At 49.1% G+C, this 22,531-nt stretch overlaps 1 protein-coding gene across 3 annotated transcripts in view; it reads right to left on the bottom strand.

Moving 5' to 3' along the window:
• Nucleotides 1-22,531, bottom strand: part of Btbd16 (BTB domain containing 16) — a 49,558-nt gene that overhangs the window by 25,953 nt on the left and 1,074 nt on the right. Inside the window, exons 2-8 of one of the 3 annotated variants that reach the window (XM_050166097.1) lie at nucleotides 19,620-19,768; nucleotides 14,669-14,742; nucleotides 12,933-13,076; nucleotides 11,083-11,096; nucleotides 9,334-9,409; nucleotides 7,712-7,826; nucleotides 1,163-1,232 (exon numbers count right to left, since the gene is read on the bottom strand). In XM_050166097.1, the coding sequence (XP_050022054.1) occupies nucleotides 1,163-1,232; nucleotides 7,712-7,826; nucleotides 9,334-9,409; nucleotides 11,083-11,096; nucleotides 12,933-13,076; nucleotides 14,669-14,742; nucleotides 19,620-19,768 (642 nt within the window). Of the gene's footprint in view, nucleotides 1-1,162; nucleotides 1,233-7,711; nucleotides 7,827-9,333; nucleotides 9,424-11,082; nucleotides 11,097-12,932; nucleotides 13,077-14,668; nucleotides 14,743-19,619; nucleotides 19,772-22,531 lie in introns of all 3 variants that reach the window. The other 2 variants (XM_050166098.1, XM_050166099.1) reach the window with 2 other exon arrangements.

The raw sequence follows: 22,531 nt of genomic DNA, 5'->3' as shown, positions 1-22,531 counted from the left end.
ACTGCAAGTCTGGAGAAGCTTAACCCATGTGGAGTTCAGAGGCTACTCCAGCATGCATTCTAGAAGCAAGAATGAAAAGACAGGACCTGTAGGGGAGGTGGGCACCAAGCCCACCCTAGAAGCTATTGTGTTGATAGCTGCTGGGAGAGACACTTTTTAAATCTGTGACCCCTGGTAAGTCAACCAGTCTCCAATAGCATAAGGATAGCACAAACTGTACGCAGTGGGTTTTAAGCAAGCTAACAGAGGACATTTTGTTGGTTAGGGAAAAGGAAAGGATGTGGGAGAAGATGGAGGATGGGGTGAATATGGTTAATATATACTGTAAAAAATTGTCGAAGAGCTGATAAAAATGAGAGAGGGAAAAAAGGAAATGTGAAAAGGGCTCCTAGAACCAGGGATCTTGAAATGATCTTGGTAGACCTTGCATTTCCTGAGGACAAGGGTTGAGAAGGTCTTGGCAGACCTTGCATGTCCTGAGGACATGGGTGTTTCTGGGCTAAAGACTTGCTGAGAAATGGCAGCCAGAACACAAGGATGTTACCAAGAGTGACTTTCTAGTGCTGTGTATGGAGTGACTGAGAACTAGGTGGTTCTTTGACAGACACTGGTATATTTCTTAGATATAGCATCATGACATGCTGGCTGTGGGTAACTGTTGCCCTGAAATCCCACGGTGTGCCACTTGTCAGTGAGCGGTAGATGTGAGGCAGGGGATTGAAATGAGGAGGGAAGGCTTGGGAATCAGTGCCCTCTGATAACGAGAGCTGCATTGCATTACTGTTCCCAACAGTGACTGATTGGACCTAGGTGGGATAAGAGCTCGGTCTCGGCTGTGTTCTAGAAGGTATTTGCTGCCTTGGTGAAAAGGTCATGCTAGAAACTGCTCTTGAATCCCAAGATTAAGGCTTTTCAAGCTATTTTCTTGCTCACACATCTTTAATTTCCTTCCTTCCTTCCTTCCTTCCTTCCTTCCTTCCTTCCTTCCTTCCTTCCTTCCTTCCTTCCTTCTTTCCCTTTCGAAAGTTAAGTATTTCTACTCTTGAGTTGGTGCTTTTGAGTAGCCATGTTGGAGTTAGGCCTCATGGATGACATCCAGGGCCCGGGTGCTCTGAAAGTTCTGGCATCCCAGGGCCCGTATACCCCACCCCGCCATCCTCACCTTGCAGCCAGCCAAATAGAAGTTCTTGATGGTGCTCGGCATGAGCCTGTTCAACATCATGGTGACACACCTGTGGAGAGAAAACTGTTGGTACTGACAGCCCCATGTGCTGTCAGAGGAGGACTGGCAGAGACTTTAGGTCAGCTCGAGGGTGGCGGCAGAGACCTCTCACCGGGAAGGGAAGGGAGCTTTATTTTAGGAATTTGAGGCCTGTTCTAAGAGCTCCGGGCTAAGGGAGGGAGTGAGGCCAGAAGGAGTTCAGACTCTTCAGACTACAAGTGAGCAGCCTCGTTAGCAGAAAGTAGCCCCATGGCCTGGAGCCAGAGAAGCTTTGCCAAGATGGCCTCTGGATGCCCTCCTCCCCAAGGCATTTCCTTCCTGACACACTGCTGGATAGCCTCAAATATTATTCTCTCCTGTCCACAAACAGATTCCAACAGTACCTTTCTGATAAACATCTCAGTTCCTTCTCATAACCAGGCCTGATTTCCACTGACCGATTCTTCAACCAAAATTCTATCTACTGATCACGCACTGTGTGCCTGATACTGGCCCAGGACTTTGGTGTACAAGGCACATAGCTAATGGCCAATGGGAAGACACATGCCATTTATTAAGTACACACTTGAACAGATTATCATGCTGTTATAATTGGCTAGGGGTTAGGATGCATATGTCTAAACTTGCAGCTCAACACATTCGTAGATGACATGGTGTCTCCATGTCCAAAGGTTGGACACCCTAGGGCTAATAAGGCTAAAACACAAGGTACCATGGGAAGTGCAGGAAAGAGGGAAACTGATTGTGCTTTAATCAGAAAAGCGATCAGAAACGGAGAGAGTGGAATTTAGAACCTGAAACAGAAGGACAAAGAAGTGGTCGGGGCCGGGATTGAGGGGCCGGTATTCTGAGAGAGGGAAAAAGCACGTGCGAAGGCGGATGGCAGGAGCAAGTGCCGATCAGAAAGGCAAAACAGGGATGACAGAACTGACGTGCAGAGAGAGGGAAGGGTGAAACAAAACCGCAGTGAGCTGGAGGTAGAAGGTGGCATCTCGGAAGTATCTGTCCCGTAACCTTTTTATCTGATGTTAGGTCGCTTTCAGGCATGAGGCACGCTTGCCTTACCAAAGAGGGCACAGAGGGCAAGCAGCCGCAGCTCTCAGGGCATCATTGGGGCTCATTAACACCCTGTGGTTAGAGTAAAACCAGCCGGGATCCACCTAAAGTCTAATCGGGGACTTGAATTTATCAATGACGTTTCTGTGTACAGGTGTGTAAAGGCCAAGGCACACATTTGGGATTCCGAGGACAGCCTGCAGAGGTCAGTTCCCTCCTTCCATCTTGGTGGTTCCTGGGGTTCAAACTCAGGTTCTGGGGTTTGGTGGCATGTGTCTTTTCACTCTGAGCCGTCTCACAGGCCCCATCTAGTCTAAACATATCCATTCGTGAAGCCAGAGTGGCCAGTGAGCAAGGAGCTCCCCAGCTCATGCCTCCAGAGAACTGCTTTCGTGACGTCTATTTTGCTGTGGCACCTTTGCCAACGTGAAAAAGAACAGAGTCGCTGTTCATTTTCTCTTTAGCCATCACCGAGAACCCTGAGGATGCCCACAGTGGCTGCGCCTCTCTGAGATGACTTCTTTCTCTAGATTGATAGGCAATTTTAACTCCATGTCACTCCTGGAGTTGCCTCTAGCCTTAGCGGCTAGGACTTTCAGAGCTGAGTGTGTGGCGCACCTATGCTGTGGTAGGCAAGTTTCAGTTTATCTGTCTTTGTTTTTCTTTCTCCCTAAAAACAATAAAGACAAATTAAGGCTTCCGGTTGTTTCTGTTTCATGTACTGACTTTAGAGCCTTTGCTAGGAAGAGGTAAGAAATAGCCAGCAAATGAGTAAACCACCTGGCCATGACCGGATTGCCCTCCACCTTGTGTTCTAGGATGACCTCACTACTGCCAGGAGACTTGTCCCATCAAGGCTGGGCGTGAGGACAGGAGAACCCTGTGCTGAGTTGATTCTAGGCCTACAGTAGTCTTTTTTTTTTTTTTTTTTTTAATCAAACTTAAGGGTCACAGCCTGAGTCCCAAGCCAGGTGCAGCCACCCAGCCTCAAGAAGCCGACTAAAAGTATTAAAAAAGATTTAAAGTAGAGGGCAGAAAAAGGAGATTTCTTCTGCTAATAATTAAATTTATTGTTTATTTCTGTGGGCACATTGGGAAAGAGAGACGAGATACAGTGAGCCATACCACCCCAAGTCTGTCTTTGGGGTCCCTATGTGACATTAAAGTTTAACTGGGAGGCTCTGCCCACCACGGACATATCACTGCCTGGGCTTTTGGCTCATCCCATGTGGTTGTGTAGCTGTGTGACAAGTTCTCAGGACTGTGTGGGATCTTTTTCTGGGATACAAGATCCCCTCACCCCAACAGCTGGCACCTTTTTCTTTTCTTGGCATGAGATTCTTTGGGGAAATTTTCTTTTCTTTGAAGTCCATTGTTTCTGTAGTCTGGCAGACTGAGAGGCACAAATGTCTTTTATGAATATCTTCATTTCTGCTGGGGCCTATTAGAATTCCCTACCTTCTGTTTTAACACTCCTGGTTCCTAAGATTGCAAAACCATCAGTTCTCATCTGCCTGATTCTTGGGTTTCTTTTCTCCCTGAGCTTAGCTCAGGTCCTCTCTTCCTCTCAGCTCCACCTTCAGTACCAACCTCTCACAGTGCCCCCTGCGCTAAACCCACACTGCAGAGGGTTTATACTTAACCATTCTTCATGCTTCCGGTCCCCCATTCTGCTGACTAACCCAAGTGGAGGAAGTTACTGATGGGACCTCTGAGGTCCTCTATGACCCGGGATCACCCTAAACTCCGGGTTCACCTTTTCCTTCCTGTTCTGCTCCAGCTACCCTGAGTCGTCTTGTGACAGCAACTCAGCTATGATCCCAGTCCAGGCACCAGCGCAGACATCAGTGCGAGAGCCTGTGCGGCATCACCAGGTGTTACACATGTGCACAGATCCCATCCGCGAAAGACCTCCAGAGTGTGTGATTCAGACCCAAGCAGCTAGCAGGGTGATTGCTCATAAACCAGGACCTCAGCCGGGGTAAGCTGCAGCGTCTCATCTGGTGCCTGAAGTCACCATGCCGTAAGAGTGACCCGGGGGCACCGTTGTCCTCCTTCGTGAGCATGTATGCATGCATGCATGTATACTCATGCGCACCACGCTCATGACTAACCCACCCCTATCAGTCGCACCATCAGCTTCTTGAACACAGGCTCAGCTGTGCGGCAGGCCCGACCTGACCTCCAGCCTAGAATGCTAAACTCTCTGGGGTCATCCGAAGAACCTGGGGCAGGCCTCACGTGCCCAGGCTCATGAGCAGGTCAAGCGACTTGGCTCGTTATGGCTACAGTTCTTCCTGTTCTGACACGCAGACCAAAGCAGGGGAGGAGGCAGGAGAACAGAGGACCTGCTCTTCTTGGCTCATTCGTGGAGGAGGCAGGAACGTGACACTAATGCTCACACAGGGCTTCCAAGTGTCACAGTTAGGATGGTGGTGGGTGGAGCCTGAAGGTAGCTAGAGGCCCGCTTCAAGAGGAAAGCCACCCTCCTCACATGTGGGCCTGGGAAACAGCTGCTCAGTAACGATCCAAGGAAGTGAGCTGCGCTTCTACGGGTGTCACACTAACCAGTGAGGCTGGAGGTTCTCAACCTGTGGGTGGCGACCCCTGGGTGTCCCATATCTTGAGTATTAGATATTTACATTATGATTCATAACAGTGGCAAATTACAGTTATGAAGTAGCAACAAGATAATATTACAGCCGGGGGTCACCGCAATATGAGGTGCTGTATTAAAAGGTTGCGCCGTTAGGAAGGTTCAGAACCAAGGGACTAGGCTGAGCTAAAGTGGGTATCAGCTACATCACCTAAGGAGGATGGGAAGTCTCAGGCAAAGTCTGACCCTCCCATCCATCACTGCCTGCATAGTCAAGGCCAGCTTCCTCAGACAACCTCAAAACACCACAAAACTAATCTTACTTCAGCTGCCTCGCCTCCCATCAGAAGCAGCTAGCTATGTGGTTCTGCAAGTCTGGCCATACTAACGTACTGAAGGACTTTCTCAGACCCCAAGCCCCTCTCAGTGTCTCCTCTGCAGGGTATCCCTGACCTCTGAGCCCGTAAAGAATCCTTGGCTCGTGGGGCATCTGTATCCCCAATAAGGCTCTGAGAAGCTGCAGTTGGAGAACCTGACCTGAGGCTTCCTCCGGTACCCTGGGAATGGGGTGATGGCTCAGAAACATGGGTAGCATTGAATCTGAACGTGTGGCCTCTTAAATTAATACGTGAAATCCTTCCAGATTCCCCAGGAGAAAGCCTGTCTCCGTCCTCTCCATAGCAGCTGGTGTCTTCTCTTGGCTTGGGTGGGATATTCATTCACTTATACTACCTGGCATTTGTCAAGGAGCTATGGTACATCCTTGCAATCCAAGTACTCAGGAGGCTGAGGCTGGAGGATTTACTAGTTCAAGGCCAGCCTAGGCTATACAATATGAACTTGTCAGCTACAGCCCAAAGTAAAAACTCACTGGGGCTTGGGAAGGTTAAATGAGCCAGGCAGACCACCTAGGTCTCTGGACCGAATTGCATCACAGTTGCATTGGGAATTAGACAGCCACACGAGTCTACTCCAGACCTGTCTTCAGGGCCAAATGGATTCAGAAGGTATACATCCCTGCAACTTGGAGAAGGAACAGGACACTCAAGAAAGACAAATCCCACACAGGAATTTCCATCTGGCGCAGGTACCCGTTCATAGGTGTCAACACACAGGAGAACTTGGAGATAAGTTAAAAGGGAGATTTCAGAGGAGTGCTGGTCACAGGCACAAATTGTCCTTGAAGTCAATCCTACCCAGCCTGGGTAAGTAACATTTGTGAGCTGCTGACTTCACTCCACCCTGCTTGACTCATTTCCTGTGTTGTGGGGATTTTTGAGCCATAGGCTTGCAAGTGCAACTGCAACTGCTTGCCCATTGGTCCTTTTCTGCTTCCTTGGCATCCCAGAGAAGCCCAAGAAACAGTTCTAGGAGGAGCAGGGGCACGAATGAGGGTGGAATTAGCGGCCCTCCCACCCCAACCCCCAGCTAGGGCCCTAGAAGTGACAACATGGCTCCCTCACCCAAGCCAAGTGGGATAGTGTGGTGAAGAACAGCAGGTCTGAGGTCCTCGCTGCTCTACTTGGAAGCAAGTTTGTGTCTCTCCGGCCCCAGCCTCCTCACTAGGACAGCTAGATCAGGAACACTGCCAGCTCTCAGGGCTGCTTGGGGAGTGTCGGGGGAGAGGGATGGGGAGATACAGAAAGCCGAGAACCGTGTCTGACCATGGCCAACACACCATCTCCAGGCTTTGGGGCCACTGTCCCCTAGCCCTCAGCAAATCCCAGGCAGCGGTTAGGGCATGAGGATTTACAGTCTATGACACAAACTACTGAGGCACATCGTGAATGGGCAGTTCACTGCAGAACTAAACCGGTCTTCACTCCTTATTCACACAGCTGCTCTCAAGTCTGCAGAAAGAGCTCTTTGATAACTGGGGGCTGGTGACCAAGCCCTGTTGGGTTACGTCACTCAAGGCAGAAGTACTGAGACGGTGCTCTCAGGTTCTCATGGTATACAGGCTTCAGGACCCAGGTGACCTCAGGAAGCAGAAGCCTTAACATGGATCTTAATTCTCCTGGTCCTCTTCTGGCTCCATGAGCTCACCTGCTTGGCAGCCAGACCAATCAGCAGCCCAGGCGAGAAGGCTATGCCCCAAAGTGAATGCTGGGATATGGCCACATCTGATCCTCATCTTTACATTCATACAAACAAATTTTAAATTACATTAATCGACTTTGTGGGGGAGAAAGGAATATGCATGCCACCGTGCTCATGTGGGGGTCAGAGGACAACTTGAGGGAGTTAGTTCTCTACTTCCACCATGTACGTCTTGGTGATTAAATTCAGGTCACCAGGCTGTGGCACGTGCCTGTACCATCCGGGCTGCTCGCTGGCCTGATCTTTGCATTTTTCCCCTTTAAAAAAATTTACCATGACTATGTGCAACATTCTTCACAATTAAAAAATATTTTCAAGAATAAAACAAGGTTTTATCTGAAGTGAGAGGTCTGAGGACAGGAAGAAGCAAGCAAGACAGCTTAGGAGTGTGTGTACTTAATGGGGAAAGGTTTTAATTCCCAGATGAACTCAGGTAAAAGTGATAAGAGAGCCGGGTTTGAAGGAAATCACTTTGTATACCTGCAAAATCTCTTCCCATGGTAGAATCTCCCCACTTGTATTTCATTCCTGGGAATCAAGAACCACTTGACCGACATGCACAAACATAATGGGGGATGTCATAAACACTTAATACACCAGTGTGTTTCACGATGCCCCTTTCTGGGTTCTAAGTCATGCTTGGTACAAAGGGAACTCCAAGGAAGAGGAACATCTCATGAAATGAGCCGCAAAGAATACTCCCGGATCGCACAGCCTGCCCCTCCTGCCATCCTTACTTTTTAAATAAGCGGTTGAACTGGAGGATGTGAGCGGAAGCCAGCACGCCCAGCACGTTGTCCACGTTCATCTCCACCTCGTTCATGTAGAGGTTCTTCAGGGCCAGGGCGAAGGCTGGGGAGGCAGGGGCAGAGGGGGAGCCGTTAGTGTGGGATTTGTGTGCCCGCCCACCCGGGAGTCTCACTACTGCTGCAGGGAGCGGGTGGAGATGTTTGGAGGAACGGTGAGTGCAGACTTGGGTGCAGACTACCTAGGCAGATGACCCCCTCGACCTGCAGCCTCCTAGGGAAGCCGAGGATGAAGGTGAGGAAGGCAGATTTTCCTCTGAGTCTGTCTTCAGGGTTTGCGTGTCAGATAACCCCAAGGCTAGCATGTCACCCAGCCTGTCTTCCCGAACCTGGGGTCCATGGCCCCACAGGAATGTGTCTACTTGACTCTGTGAAGAATGCTACATACAGGCAGGTGGACTTTTTCTTCTCTAGATCTCTGACATGGAGCTGAGTGATGGATTTCCCTTGGAGTCTGAGAACTTCAGAAGAGGCCAGGCCATTCTGGGAAGAGCCAGGGTAACTTAGTGATTTAGAAACCAGACTGCCTGGCCAGAGGTCAGATGGACCCGGCCTCCTTTAAACACAACATGTGCCAACAGAGCACTGCTATGCTGATGTAGTATACTATGCGGACCACAAGCTGTGTCGGTGCTTCAGGACACTGTCTGTAGTGCTCTCTGACCTACATACCTACAAGACCTGTGTCATCACAGCGTGTCATGCAAGCTGTGCTCACACAGATGGCTGATTGGGAAACCTGGGGGAAAGGTTGAACACTCTGCAGGAACCTTCTACTGCTGCTGGAAGCCAGCCAATGGGGACCAGTGTGTGTGTGTGTGTGTGTGTGTGTGGTGCGTATATCAAGTGCTGTTTGGGAAAATGGTAGGCCCATGGATGTCCCTATACCCTACAGGCATGAGTTCAGTAAGGTAGCTTCCCCCAGGTCTGAGAAGCCTGAACATCTTTCCCTTCCTATATCTTGTCCCCTGACCAGTGGCCACATTGATCTTTCTGATTTCCTGTTTTTCCTAGTATCCCAGCCTTCTTGGTCCTTCTTTCTTGGCACTGTTCATCTCTGTCTCTTTCTGTCTCTGTCTCTCTCTCTGTCTCTGTCTCTCTGTCTCTCTCTGTGTGTCTCTGTCTCTGTCTCTCTCTCTCTCTCTGTGTGTGTGTGTGTGTGTGTGTGTAAAAGTCAGGGGTTGATGTCAGGTGTCTTGTCAATCACTCTTCACCCTATCTATTTTGAGGCTGGGCCTCTCACTGAATCTCATCACTTTGGCTCAGCGGGCTGGCCACTGATCAGGGCTCGCCTATGTCTGCCTCCCTGACTCCACCCAGGACTTGGGCTACAGATGTGCTTGCTTCTGGCTTTTACTTGTGTGCTGAGACCTGAACTTGGGTCCTTGCGCTTATGCAGCAGGCTCGTTGCTGACCGAGCCATCCCTCCAGTCCCTGCTCAGTAGTTTTGAGAAGGAGCATGCATCAAATGTTTGCGGGGTTTTGCTGTTCATTTTTGTCTCTGGGAGGACCGTATGGTGGCCTTCTCAGAATGTGAAGACGGGTCACCTTACCAACTCTGGTGACTGCTGGGTCATTGATCTTCAAGGAGATGATGATCTTCTTTACAGGGGACCTTTCTTTGACCTTCTCAGGTGCCTGAGCTAGTGAAGAAAATGGAGTATGAAGATGGAGAATGAGGCTCCATCACCGTGCACATAGCTTGGGTCCTGGCTCATGTCATTTGTATTTTTAGTTCGGTTGTTTGGTGGATGCCTTTTAGAGGTACCTACTTATTTAGAAACAGTTTGAGACTCACAAGTAGCTGCTGAGCGGCACAGAGGTTCCTCTGTCACTCTCTCCCAGCCCCCTCCCCCCACATAATATTAGCATCGATAGAACTGGTGACTGAGTTCTGCATCACGCTGCTGGGTGTGTATACAACGTCTTGCTCTGTGCCCCTCCCTCTGCCCTTCTTCCATTTCCCCCCATCTAGGCTGTGAGCAATTTGAAGGCAAAGCAGGCCTCAGCCATTAGTTTTGGTGCCTGGGCTTCATGGGCAGAGCCAGTAGCAAGTGGGACCACCTGCTGAAGGCTGAGTAGAGGGGGCTGTGGCAGCCACATGGCGGCTCTCTTCTTTGTAAAAAGTATTATTACGTCAGGTGGTGGTGGCACAAGCCTTTAATCTCAGCTCTTGGGAGGCAGAGGCAGGTGGATCTCTGTGAGTTCTAGGCCAGCCTAGTCTACAAAGTGAGTTCCAGGACAGTCAGGACTGTTTACGCGGAAAAAACCTTGTCTCAAACAAACGAAATTCCCAGAAATGTTATTATATCCTTATATCTGGGGCACATGTGTAGGCCAGCTCTCTTCTTCCACCATGTGGGTCCCAGAGCAAACTCTAATTGTTGGACTTGGCGGTCCTGCTGAGTCATCTAACAAGCCCCGTATAGTGGCTCTCGAGGCTTTGCCCCCTGCCACCCAAGAGTTTCTGGGTGAAGGGATGGCACCAGCCAATTCACTGTTAGCTAGTCCATGTACTTGGAGCTGTTCTAAACTGAGGCTCTCAGAGAGGGTTTCCAAGATCATCCCTTGCCCTCCGCACAGAGGCCAGGGCTTCACCTATGATCCCAGGAGCTTCCTGGCTTCCAACTTCTACCTAGGTCCTAAACTTACCAGTCTGGGTTTGTCTCCTAAATAGTGAGGCACTCCCTCCCTGTCTTTCTCCTTCTCTAGGGGCCTACACATAGGTCCCCTTCTCAGAGAAACCTTCCCTGGCTGACCCCATAGGGAAGACAGCACTGTTATTCCAACTATTTGGCTTGTTTCTTCTCCGAAGACCAACTTACCACAACCTGCTGTTACACCATGGATCTAATCTTACACTTATTGGGCAGATACATTGACGGTTCACCAGCCACACCATCCCCAGGATGTGCCATGGTTCTTCACACACTGGCCCTAAGTCAATATTAGCTGAACAGGCAGAATGAATAGATTCTAGCACCACTGAGCTCAAGATCGCATGAGGTGGGAGCCAAAGAGGAAGTGGAGCTGCAGAAAAAATGTGTCAACAAAAGTCCCTTTTTCTCAGCATCCCCTCACGACCCTCTGACATTCAGGAAGTACCCACTACTTAGGAAGTACCCACTAGGCACCATCCTTGCCTACCTCTGTACCTTCTAAGTGCCAGGTTTTACCTAACTCTGGATCACTTTCCTCTTAGCTTGATTGCATGGTCTCTGTATGCATGTTCTTACCAATTACTCCCCCCATTGCAAAAAGCGAAAGACATTACACACAAATGCCTCTCACACAGGAGACACACCGGAGGGGTTGGCTAGTATTTTGATGGTTCATGCTGCTTACCATGTTTAATCATTATTTTGGGGTGTTTTTCTATCCCGCTAGCTGCCTGGTATAAGCACAACAGCCTATGTTTTTTGAAGGAAAGGACAGTACCAGCTAAGCCGGAATGAGAGCCAGACACACAGGCTCAACCTTCCCTCCAGGTTAGGTTGCCAACACCCAGACAGATAGGATACTAACCATGCTCCTGAGGTCTGTGGAAATCAGACCAGGTTGGAGTGCACTTAGTAGAAGAGACCGTTTCTTTGGGTGTCATCCTAAACAATCGTCACTAGCTCTTAGTTCAGTGGTTCATCAGTGTGAGGTGTAAAGAGGATGAGTAGCCGTGGAACCTACAGAGTTCGGCTCTCCAGAACTTTTCCTGAAGCCTTAGCCATGCCAGCTCCAGGAGAGTGCACAGACATTCCCCACAGGACCCAAGCAATGATTGTGAGATCAGTGTTCAGCCTTGGGACAGAGGCCCTGCTTATTTCTAAAGGCATGGGGAAGGTGGTGGCGGTTCCATGGGACATCCTGGAAAGGCGTGTCCTGGCACTTCTCGGTGTGTGTGGTTATGAGGAGAGCAGCGACAATCATGGACAGGGAGTTCTCGTTACTATACCGTTTCTGAGATCTGCAGCTAGACCTTGTGACTAGCAGGGGTGTTGGGATAGAGGGGCGGGACCTAGTCTTTAGTGACACAGTTCTGGACCCATGAAAGATAACATGAGCGCTGCCCTCTTCCCTACTGCAGGCTCCCTTACTTTCCAATGGAATTCCCCTCTAAGCCATCAGAGTCTCCATCCATGGCTCAGTCAGTGTCCTGAGCTGAGCTCTGGGAAGGTGGAGGAGTGCAGCCCTGTTCTAGAAAATGTGAGGCAAATGCTAATGCTTAGGAACAGAAAAGACATCACAAGAAGGGACTCGGGTTTTCATGCTTCTGTGGGGATGCAGAAGCTGCTTACAGATCTGGCTCCATGCTGGTTCAGATGCTGTTTGGTCAAATGGGTGTGAGCAGGTAGGAGAGTGTACTCCAGGCTCGGGGAGGGCCACTTAGTGACTCTGGCTGCCTGGCTGGCTGCAGAACAGCAAGGCATTGCTTCCACAGCCTGAGGATGCAATCCCACTCTGACCAGCATGCTGGCTAGCTTTGGGGACCATGGATTTTCCAGTTCACCTGCTTAGGAGTCAGTCTGGAGGATAGTCAGGCTGGTGTCCGAAGAAGCTGTTATTGTAACCGCTGAAGACATATGGACTAGGAAAGAGGAGGGCCAAGGTGGTTGGGGTGTAAAGAAGAGAGAATAAAAGAAGTGACCTAAATTCTTTTTGGAAGGTGACAAGTTGAGAAAAAGAAAAACAGGACAGCAGGGAAGGAAACAGAGGGGAAAACGCACACATAACCCTCTAACCAGCACAAACAGGGCGGACAAGTCAGATTTCAGAACTGTGATTTCCTTCCAGAACGTTTTTCGGGAGAGTCAACATAGCCCCTCTTGTCTCCTCTAAGAAGGAGGTAGGCTCCATGTTTTACATGGCTGGATAAGACTTGTTTGTTACAAAGATATTAATGGAGATGTACTGAATACTTGTTCCATGTCAGGTATTATTCTAGAACCCCCACACCTATTACCTCCTCTAAGTTCCAAACTCATACAACAAGAGCTATCGCTCACTTCATAGCTGAGGGGGCAGTCTCGACACATGGGGAACTCACACCGTAGAAGCGTGATTTAACGTTAATGAAGACGACCGTGTGCCAATCAACGGCCATGTTCTCTCAATCCTGAGGGGATCTGCGGCTCTCGTCACAGGTCCCCTGGGAGGTTACCTTTCAGAATCTTTTCCAGCTCCTTTGTGGGGCCTTTTGTGTTCTGTATCAGGGCTGTCAGGTAGAGCTTGGCCAAGGTCTCGGACTGAAAAATCTGTGGGTGGTGGAGTTCCCACTTGTAGCCAAGGCATTCTAGAATCACATCTGGGGAGAGAAAATGATGCTGAGTCATAGTTAGGAACACTGCCACCTGAGGATGCATCAGCTCCTCCTAATGGCCATGGTTACTCAGTAGATAGCGGGGCTTCCCAGGCCTTAGTGTAGTATGGGCCCAGCGCCTGCTCGCTTTGAGGTGGACTCCGTGAGCAATGGTATGGCAATGATATCGGTGTTCTGAGGGTTGGGGACGAAGTTGTAGATTTCCAAGCCGTGTAAGCTGCTCTCTGACTCGAGGGCTTGGATATAACTCAGAAGGGACTTTAGGAACCCTCTAGAGCAGACTCTCTTAGGGGGCTTCATACGGAAGTAAAATGGCACTGTGAAGAAAGCCCTTTGCTAACTGTGGGGTGCTTTGTGTGGGGGCATCTGACCTATGTCTCTCATAGATGATTAGGAGGAGATCTTGACAGGAGGGCAAGTGAATAATTCAAGGATGCCAGGCCAAGGTGAGGCGTGAGGGGGGTGGGTGGGTGGACTCTGCATGAGTCAGCTCTTACTGTTAGCAGAGAGCTGGGGGAGGGGCTGGTGAAAGGGACAATTGTTCTAAACCAGACATGACCTAGAAGGCCGCTTGCTGTTTCTTGGCTTTGCCATTAGTTGGACGGTTTGACTTGGGGCACCTATCTCTCCTTCCTGATATTGTCATTCACCAGCTTACAATACTGTTTTATGTTGGATTTCAGAAACAGAGTTTGTGTTTCAGATCTTTTTGGATGACCTCAAGCAGTGTGGTTATGCTGGGTTAGGAAAAAAACAGTCCCATATATATGGGGTGATTATAGGAAGGAAAGAATTATAGAACCAGCATGTTCCTTCACTGGATAGCAATCTCAACTTCAAAGATGGCCATTACAAGGCAGACATCACTAATCAATCCTGGTGTTCTTTCTCCTCACCATGAAAAGGAATCAAACTGCTTCTCTAGATCCAGTAGAGTTGGCAGATGAGAAGAAATTGCTAGCTTTCCCTTGAAAAAGGGGGTGTGTCTGACTTCAGGCTGCTGTTCTGTGGGATTTAACCCCAAACAGCTCTTTATGGGGCTGACTTTGGAGTAGGGGTTTGGCTTAGTGGTAGAGTGCGTGCCTGGCACATATGAGGGCCTAGGTTCAGCCTCCAGCATAACAAAAGGTAGGAAGAAAACCACTACAGCTGTCTTCCCACTGTCCTCACCTGGCTCAGTGGGCCTTCTCCCTACTCTGACTTATACTCCCATTGCAGAAAAGGCCTTTGGAACAAGTGTGAAGATGAATGTCAATCATGACTGGCTAAGTCCCAAAGGGACAAAAATCCAGCTGCCGGTGCCTGAATGTTCTGTGTAGACTCCTCCCAAGGCCACCTAATGTCACCGGTGTGTTTGTCTTTATTGTACCGCATGCATGTGTGTATGCAGAGCACGGATCCGCTCCTCACACATAGAAGAATGCTCGCAGGCACCTGTTTCACGTGAGACACTGTGGTTGACGAGAATGGTGGTTCGCAGAACAGATACCTGCCCATGGCTGGTTCCCTTCCTCGGGGACCACAGGAGAGCCACGAAGTCAGCACAGTTCTGGCTGAACCCACTGGTGACAACTCACCTGCTTCCCCGCTTTGGATGCCACTGTCTGTGAGATTCTCAGAGAAAAACTTCTGGAATTTTGAAATGCATAATCTTGAGGTAAAATACAAACAGAAGATCCAGAGGTTAATAATAAGTCAATTTCTTGCTAACCGTAATAGTTAAGAGAGGCATGGGAGACAGATTCTATATGTCTTAACTTGTTATGTGAGCCAAGAGTTGGAGAAAGAAGGGCAACATCCCCAACCTTATATATCTGCACCAGATAGAACCCTGGGGGCCATGTAGCTCTGTCTGGCTACTTTTGGCTTCACCATTAGTTTGGCTGTGTGACCTGTTGTATGATTATTGCTATTTACCAACTATATGATAGTATTTCATGGCAGGGTTCAGAAACTGGGCCACAACCGTCCTATTGTATAATTTACTAAAACATCAGTCCTGACATTATCAATCTCCACAGCAGCCATCCCTACATCATCTATCCTTACAGCTTCCATCCCCACAACATACATCATTCCAGTATCCCTACAGCATCTATCCTTACAGCCTCCATCCCCACAATATACATCATTCCAGTATCCCCACATCATCTGTCCTTACAGCATCCATCCCCATAACACACATCATTCCAGTATCCCTACATCATCGATCTTTACAGTATCCATCCCTAAAACAGAACCTTATCACGTCTTCTTCTTTGTGAGAGTTTCCTCAGCTCTTGATGTGGCTGACTCTAAACACTGACTGTTCCTGCTGGTGAGCATGACCTACCAAGGAGGTATTTGAGGCTCCCCCTGCCTGTGGAATGGCACTTCCTTTGGAAAAATCTCTAAAACTTGAAGCTCTAAAATGGCATACAGTAAGTACTCCATAAATATCTGTTGGAGAAGAGCGTAGAGTGTTCTTTTCTAGGGCATTGACTGCCAGTCTCAGGACAGCCGAAAATTAACCTCACAGTCTACCCCAAACCCTGTTCCTCTACCCCAGTTCTAGTCTCGGGACAGGGACCCTCCAGGTACTCACGCCAGTCAACTGGGCATTGCCACTTCTAACCACTAATCTCCATCTAATGAAATGCTCTTTACCTTCATCTTTCAACCTTCATCCAGGCTGCTTCTTGTCCACCCACTCAAGGCCCAGTCAATGCCAGTGTCCTGGCCTCTAGTGCATCCTCTCCCTGTCACTCCCCACACAATGTACGGAGCTGGTCTTGTCTTTCCTGTTGGGGATCCACCTTTGTGTCCCCACAGACTCATCAGCAAAGCTACAGGCTTCTGCCTCACTATGACCTTGTGCCTTCCGCTCTGACTGCAGCCTTTTCTGGCTTCTCCAATGCAGCTGCCACACGCTCATAGGTCCTGTTTCTGTGCTGAGAGTTCCCCGGCCATGTACCTGGGAGTCCATGTCCTGAGACAAGAACTTGGGTGGAGGACCAGGGTTTGGGGTAGACTGTGAGGTTAATTTTCAGTTGTTCTGAGACTGGCAGTTCTTCTCTCAAGGGGTTCTTACTAATTCTCTAGGAAAAGCTCCATTGCTGCTCTGTCTAGCCCAACAACCTCAGCCCCATAGATCCCCAAGACTGTCCCTCTAAAACTTCTGCAATGTCTTCTGGATGCCTGTCTACTCCTGGGTCCTCTACACAACACCAGGGTGTCTGTTTACTGCTGTGGCCCTGGTACAAGCTGCCGTACAAGTGTTTGGTCAATGTCCACTGAGTATGAATAGCAACAGTAATAGTGCTTTTCACAGACACTATTGCTCTCCATGCAGAGTGTGGAAACAAACTAAACCCTGAGTCACATAGTCAAGTAGAGGACGATCGTCCCAAGAAAGCCAATCAGCCAAGGGACTCTTGAGACCACATCTGGTCTGTGTGTCCCGGCGTCCACTTGGCAAGGCTGTTTACCAGTGATTCAGAAGCCCTCAGGAGCCAGGTGCATGGAGGCGGTTTGGGCAGGAGCCCATTTCCGGAATAATAGTGACAGCATGCCACCCTTTCCAGGACAGAGATGGCTGCAAATGACTCAACCTCAGGAAGGCCTGGGTTGTTTACTCAGCAGGAGTGATGGACTGGACCCAGTTACCCTCACATCTTCCCTCAGTCACTTAGGTGACATGTCTGAGAAGAGCTGGCCAGGGTTAAGAGTTCAGACTGTCACCTTAAATGGGACAGCTTGGTTTTGGAAACGAAAGGGCACTGCCCATGAGCTCAATCTACTACACAAACATCCCCATTGCCAGCTGAGCCAGGAGATGCCAGATGACAAAACGGCCACGCTGCCTCTCCTGGGTGTGAGAGCTGTTTACTATACAAGCTATATACACAACAAGCAGAACTGGCCAGCCAGGGGGCACCCAGGGCACTGAATGCCCAAGACATAGCTACAGACCCAAAATAAACGGGAGCTGGGAGCTGAGTGACCCTTGATGCGATGTCTTTACTACAGTTTGATCTGGCTCCTGTCAAAGTTGACGATGACCCCATGTGGGTGAAGTCACAGTTACAACACGAGTACAAGTGTATATAACATACAAGTTTGTATTTACTTGAGATCCTGTAGACCTCCAGAAGCAGGCTAATGTTAGGATCTCTGGTAGGGTCTATGGGACAAACCTCTCTTCACTCGCCAGGAGGGAAAATGCTCTGGGAAGATGTGGCATGGAGCAGGGGTCATGTGCTCATTGGCTGCCACTTCTTCCCCCAGATTGGGGCCCATGGTGGAGAAAGAGAAAAGAGAATTCCAAAATTGTCTCAGGGATATACAGGTCTTTTGTAACAAGCCACATGTGGGAACGCCAGCTTGATATTTCGGTGTCTAAGACTCCAATTTGGCTAACTGGGAAGAATTACACACAGACCTGGGTCCAAGTCCCTCCCTTTTCCTTCCACATGACCTTGGACCCTGTCTCTTGGCCTCAGAGCTTTCCCCTATAGAACAAAAATGGCTGGGCAGAATAAGGGTGAATGCCTGAGGGGCCTATACTTAACTGATTTTTGCTCTTTTGTTCCCCTCTAACTCAAGTCCTGTGTCCCTCATCTCCCCGCAGGAGCTGCACGCTGATAAAATACAGGGGTCCCCTGTGGACATCTTCACCCTCCACATGAGGACATCTGCACCTCTCTTCCCGCCCTTGATTGACTTGGCACGCAGACAGGATGAAAGGACACCATCAACCAGGGACACCGGCCAGGCATCAGGAAGGGTTCTAGGCTCATTTCCCAGAGTGTCTGGATCCATAGTGGGCAGGCCCTTCCTTTACGTCTTGGCTGGGCAGCACCTCCCCTATTCTGCCTCTTTGGGTAAGAGACAATGTGTATCCACATATGCCAGAAACCCCCAAGACTGCCTGAACTATTTTTGAGGGTGTTCAAGTTTTTTCCATGAATAATGTCATGAAAGAGAACATATTCAATTTGAATATAAGAACCTATGGTTATATGAAAGGAGTCAATACTTCTGTGTCTCTCGGCCCCCAACCTCACTCTGTACTCTAAGCCATCCACAGAGCTCTGCCCGGAATCTAGGAGTGAGCAGCCTCAGCGTCCCCCACACCCTGGAAACCCACAGACACAACAAGCAGAACTGGCCAGCTGGGTGGCATCCAGGGCACTGACCTGTCCAAGGCACAGCTACAGACCCAAAATAAATGCGAGCTGGGAGCTGAGTGACCCTTGATGCGATGTCTTTACTACAGTTTGATCTGGCTCCTGTCAAAGTTGACGATTACCCCATGTGGGAGAAGTCACAGTTACAACACAAGAGGTCAGGCCAGGACTTTACTGATCAGGTAGGGTTGGGGAGCTGTGTGTGCTCTTGGGGACACGTGCATGCTACACAGGACAATTCCAGACACTTGCACACACACTGCCCTTGGAACACGATATCAGAAAGTCTCCTGGTATCTAAAGGTACACATAATTAGCTATTATTTTATTATCTAAATTATTAGCTTTATTACCTAATTAAATGTTGTCTATCAATATTTAAAAAAAACAGAAAAAAATAGAACCTTTAATGTGGTTTCCAAGAGTTTCTTACAGTCCCAGGGATAGATTCCCACTACAAAGACAGGATTGTAATCCCATGTCCGTGAAAGAAAACCCATTTCCCCCACATCCTGGCCGACTCCACCGAGATAACCCTCCACTTTATTCGGAGTTCACTATTTGTAGGAAAAATACTAAGCATTTCTAGGGCATAGCCTGATACCACACACCAGACTTAATCATCCATCGAGTTTTCAAGGGAGTTTCCATCACCACCATTCCACAGACAAGGAAACCGAGGCTCAGAGAGGCTTAGCCACATGCTAAAAGTCACATTTGAGCAGTCACTCAGCAAACATGGAACCATCAGATCTTCCATGCCAGATACTCTCCAAGGTGGCGGGGGGCAGCCTTTGCTTAGGCTGACTTAACCATGAACGTGCAAGACAGGACTACTGGTTCAGAGATTAGTGGCATCAAGCCAGGGCACAAGCACTCGGAAGTGAAGGGTCCTTCTGCACTGAGGTCCTTTGCTGTGTCCTCTGGACAGGTAGAACTCGCAGGTTGGAGACGTGATGGTCTAGCCTGATGCTAGGGCTTCTTACTAAGAGAGGGAAAGGGAACAGTAGCCTGTGTAGAAATGGGAATTCATAGGAATTCACATCAGAATTCACACCAAGACACTTAGCCATAGCGCTTTTTTTTCAAGCGATCATTCGGTCCGTGGATGATAAATTTAGATTTTGATGGGAGCCCGAAGTTCATATGTAAAGGAAAACCTGCTCTTTAGCCACCGCCACCAGACCTTGTCAGAGCAAGAAGTCACTTCAGACCCTCTCCGTGCCTATGGGTCATCCCCTAGTGAGGTTTCCTCCTAGATATGACTGGACCACGTATAGCCAGCGTGGTCTAGCCATCAAGTACCTCCCCCCACCTTCTGGGCTGCCATCCCCTGCCATGGTCCTTCAACCCTTCCTACCTTTCTGGGTTCTTCAGAGCTTCGTCAAGGTCTATGTTCAAAACATTGCACATCTGGGAGAGTGCCAGCAGGTCCCCACAGAAATGATCTTGGGGAAAACGCCACCTGTTGGTTGCACCAACAATCCGGCGCTCCAGCCGAGTCCTGCGCTGCTGGGATCAGAGAGAAGGGCCTTGAGCGTTGCCCAAATGCCAGCTTTCCCTGACTGGGCAGCACAAAGAAAATCAATGCAGACTTTAAGCTGCTGGTGAACTCTCAGACCTGGCTAGCATCTGTCACGGGGCATCTTCTCAAGATAAGGGTGGAGTGTTCTGTGGTTCAAACTATGAAGTACTTTGGAATTTGGGGTCTGAAACAAGAGCTGCTTGGGGCAAAAAGACTAATTATTTTTTTGTAGGTAGCTAAGAATCCCTAAGTAGGCATATTACTATGGTTCAAGTCCTGTTCTTTGAGCCCTTACCCTAACACAGTCAGAGGGATGCTATGGATGGAGAGTTTTCTTTTTGGTAAAGTACACAACACAAATTCACCATCGTATCCATTTATAGTGTGCAGCTCAGGGGCATTCAGTACATTCACAATCTTATGCAACCACCATCTATCTAGCTTCAGAATGTCTTCATCACTCACCAAAGGACCCTGTATCCCCAGGCTCCCCAAGCATCACCCTCTCCATTGCTGGTGAGCACTACGATGCTTTCTGACGCCGGCTTTGCTCACACTGGATACTGTCAGGGTGTATTCTCACAATGTCTGGCTCTTTGTGTCTGGCTCCTCTTAGTTACCATGTTTCTAAGGTTCATTCATGTATCAGCGCTTTCTTCCCTTTCAAGGCTGAATGATATTGCACTGGGTGACTAATAGCACAATTTTTTGATCTCTTCCCAGCTGATGATACTTAGTTGTTCCTGCCACTAGCTGCTATGAATCGTGCCGCTAGGAACGTCCATACAGTTTCCTTGATGGAAGAGAACACCAGGCATCCAACCCTCAGACTGGCATCAACCCAAAGACATAGCAAGGAAAACTCGCCACGGGGGACCCATGGGAATGGAAGTCATCGATCCTAAGCCATCCAGGCACCCAGAGAATAGTGGAAATATGAGATGTGGGATCCCACTCCAATTCCTATTATTGCTACCCACTGATGGGCAACTTTGGGCAAGGCACCTAACCTGTTTGAGCCCCTCAGATATCATTTAAGTTGCGGATTAAACTAAATGGGAATGGTGATAAAGATGAGGATAAGGATTTGGTCACAACTGTGATCATGGTGATGGTGTGTGCGCTGGTGATAATGGCGGTAGTGATGGTGGTGATGTCAGCAATAGTCAGGATGATGATAACGGTGCTGGTGCTGCTGGTAGGTCCTTAGGGTGGGGAAGTGAGATGGGAAGGTTGATTAAAGTTAATGGCCATAGTGATGGGACTGATGGCAATGCCAGGGATGGTGATGATGTAGCGATTTCGGTGGTCATGGTGATGTCCGCCGCAGTAATTCGTGAGGAGGTGTTGGTGCTGGCGATGGTATGGTATTAGTAGTGGTGGTGGTAGCAGTGACAGTGATGGTGACAGAGATGGTGATCAGGATACCATCTTAGTTTTAGAGCTATAAGAGGATAAGATGAAACAGTCCAGGAAGTGTGTCTCTGCATATTGCCCGGGTAGGTGACTGTAAGCTGTGGATTGAGTTTGGCTGTGGCCCTGCTGTCATGAGGAGCTGGCAAGGGTCAGCTCAGCGGTAGGGCTGCTTTCTGGTTTCTGGACAGTGCTGCCTGGACTCGCCCTTCCCTGCGGTCGGCCAGTCAAGCTTGAAGCCCTCAGTGGTGCAGGCCCTGGTCCTTATGGAAACATGGGAATCCCACTGTAACCCTGTGCTGCCTACCATCCTACACCATGTGTGTGTGAGCATGTTGTGAATGCCTGTGAACATGAACATATGTGCACAGTGAGAGGTTGATACTGCGTATCTTTTTTTGTTTGTTTGTTTGTTTGTTTGTTTTTTCGAGACAGGGTTTCTCTGTGGCTTTGGAGCCTGTCCTGGAACTAGCTCTGTAGACCAGGCTGGTCTCGAACTCATAGAGATCCGCCTGCCTCTGCCTCCCGAGTGCTGGGATTAAAGGCGTGCGCCACCATCGCCCGGCTCTTGCGTATCTTTCTTTATCACCATTTGTTTTAGTTTTTGAATAACGGTCGCTCACTGAACGCAAGCTTGTCAGTTCAGCAAGAACAACTGTCTAGCAAGCCCCTAAGATTCTCCTGTCTTTTCCCATCCCCTGCATTGCTGCATTGGGGGTGCCACACACACACACACACACACACACACACACACACACACACACAGGTTTTTATGGGTGCTAGGGGATCAAACTCAAGCCGTCAGTCTTGCATGGCAAGCACTTTATTGACTGAGCCACGTGAACGCAAGTTTCCCTAGAAACTATGCCTTATGTTGAAAAGTCTGCGAGGCAGATTCACTGATGAAGGACAGCTTCAATGACTGTGGGGGGTTGGAGTGCTGCAGGTCCAGAGCCTAATGACAATTTATCTCTGGCAGTCTCCGGTCCCCTTCCAGTCATTCCTCGCCTGCTTCCTTGTCTGGCACATCTTTGTGACTGTCAGGTGGAACATTTTGCAATATATTGACAACCTCAAAATGTCATCAGTTAACCCAGACACCTGTAGCAGAGATTTCCCCACATTGGTGTGACCTAGTGACCTAGTGATGGCAAAGTACCAGGCTGCGTATTGATCTTTAACTTTCTGTGTTCTGTTAATGTACAATGTCACGAATCTCTTGCCATGCCAGAAAATGGGCTTCAGAGCAACCTAAATCTGTGTTCCTGAGCCAAGCTCATTTATATTTGCCTCCGGAAGAAACTATCCCTTATCCCGCTTTGGGGTGAGAGTTG

The sequence above is a fragment of the Alexandromys fortis genome, unplaced genomic scaffold, assembly GCF_014885135.2.
Source record: "Alexandromys fortis isolate MF-2015 unplaced genomic scaffold, M_Fortis_MF-2015_v1.1 scaffold_146, whole genome shotgun sequence".
Taxonomy (NCBI): Eukaryota; Metazoa; Chordata; class Mammalia; order Rodentia; family Cricetidae; genus Alexandromys; species Alexandromys fortis.
This window is presented reverse-complemented; position numbering and strand designations above follow the sequence as displayed.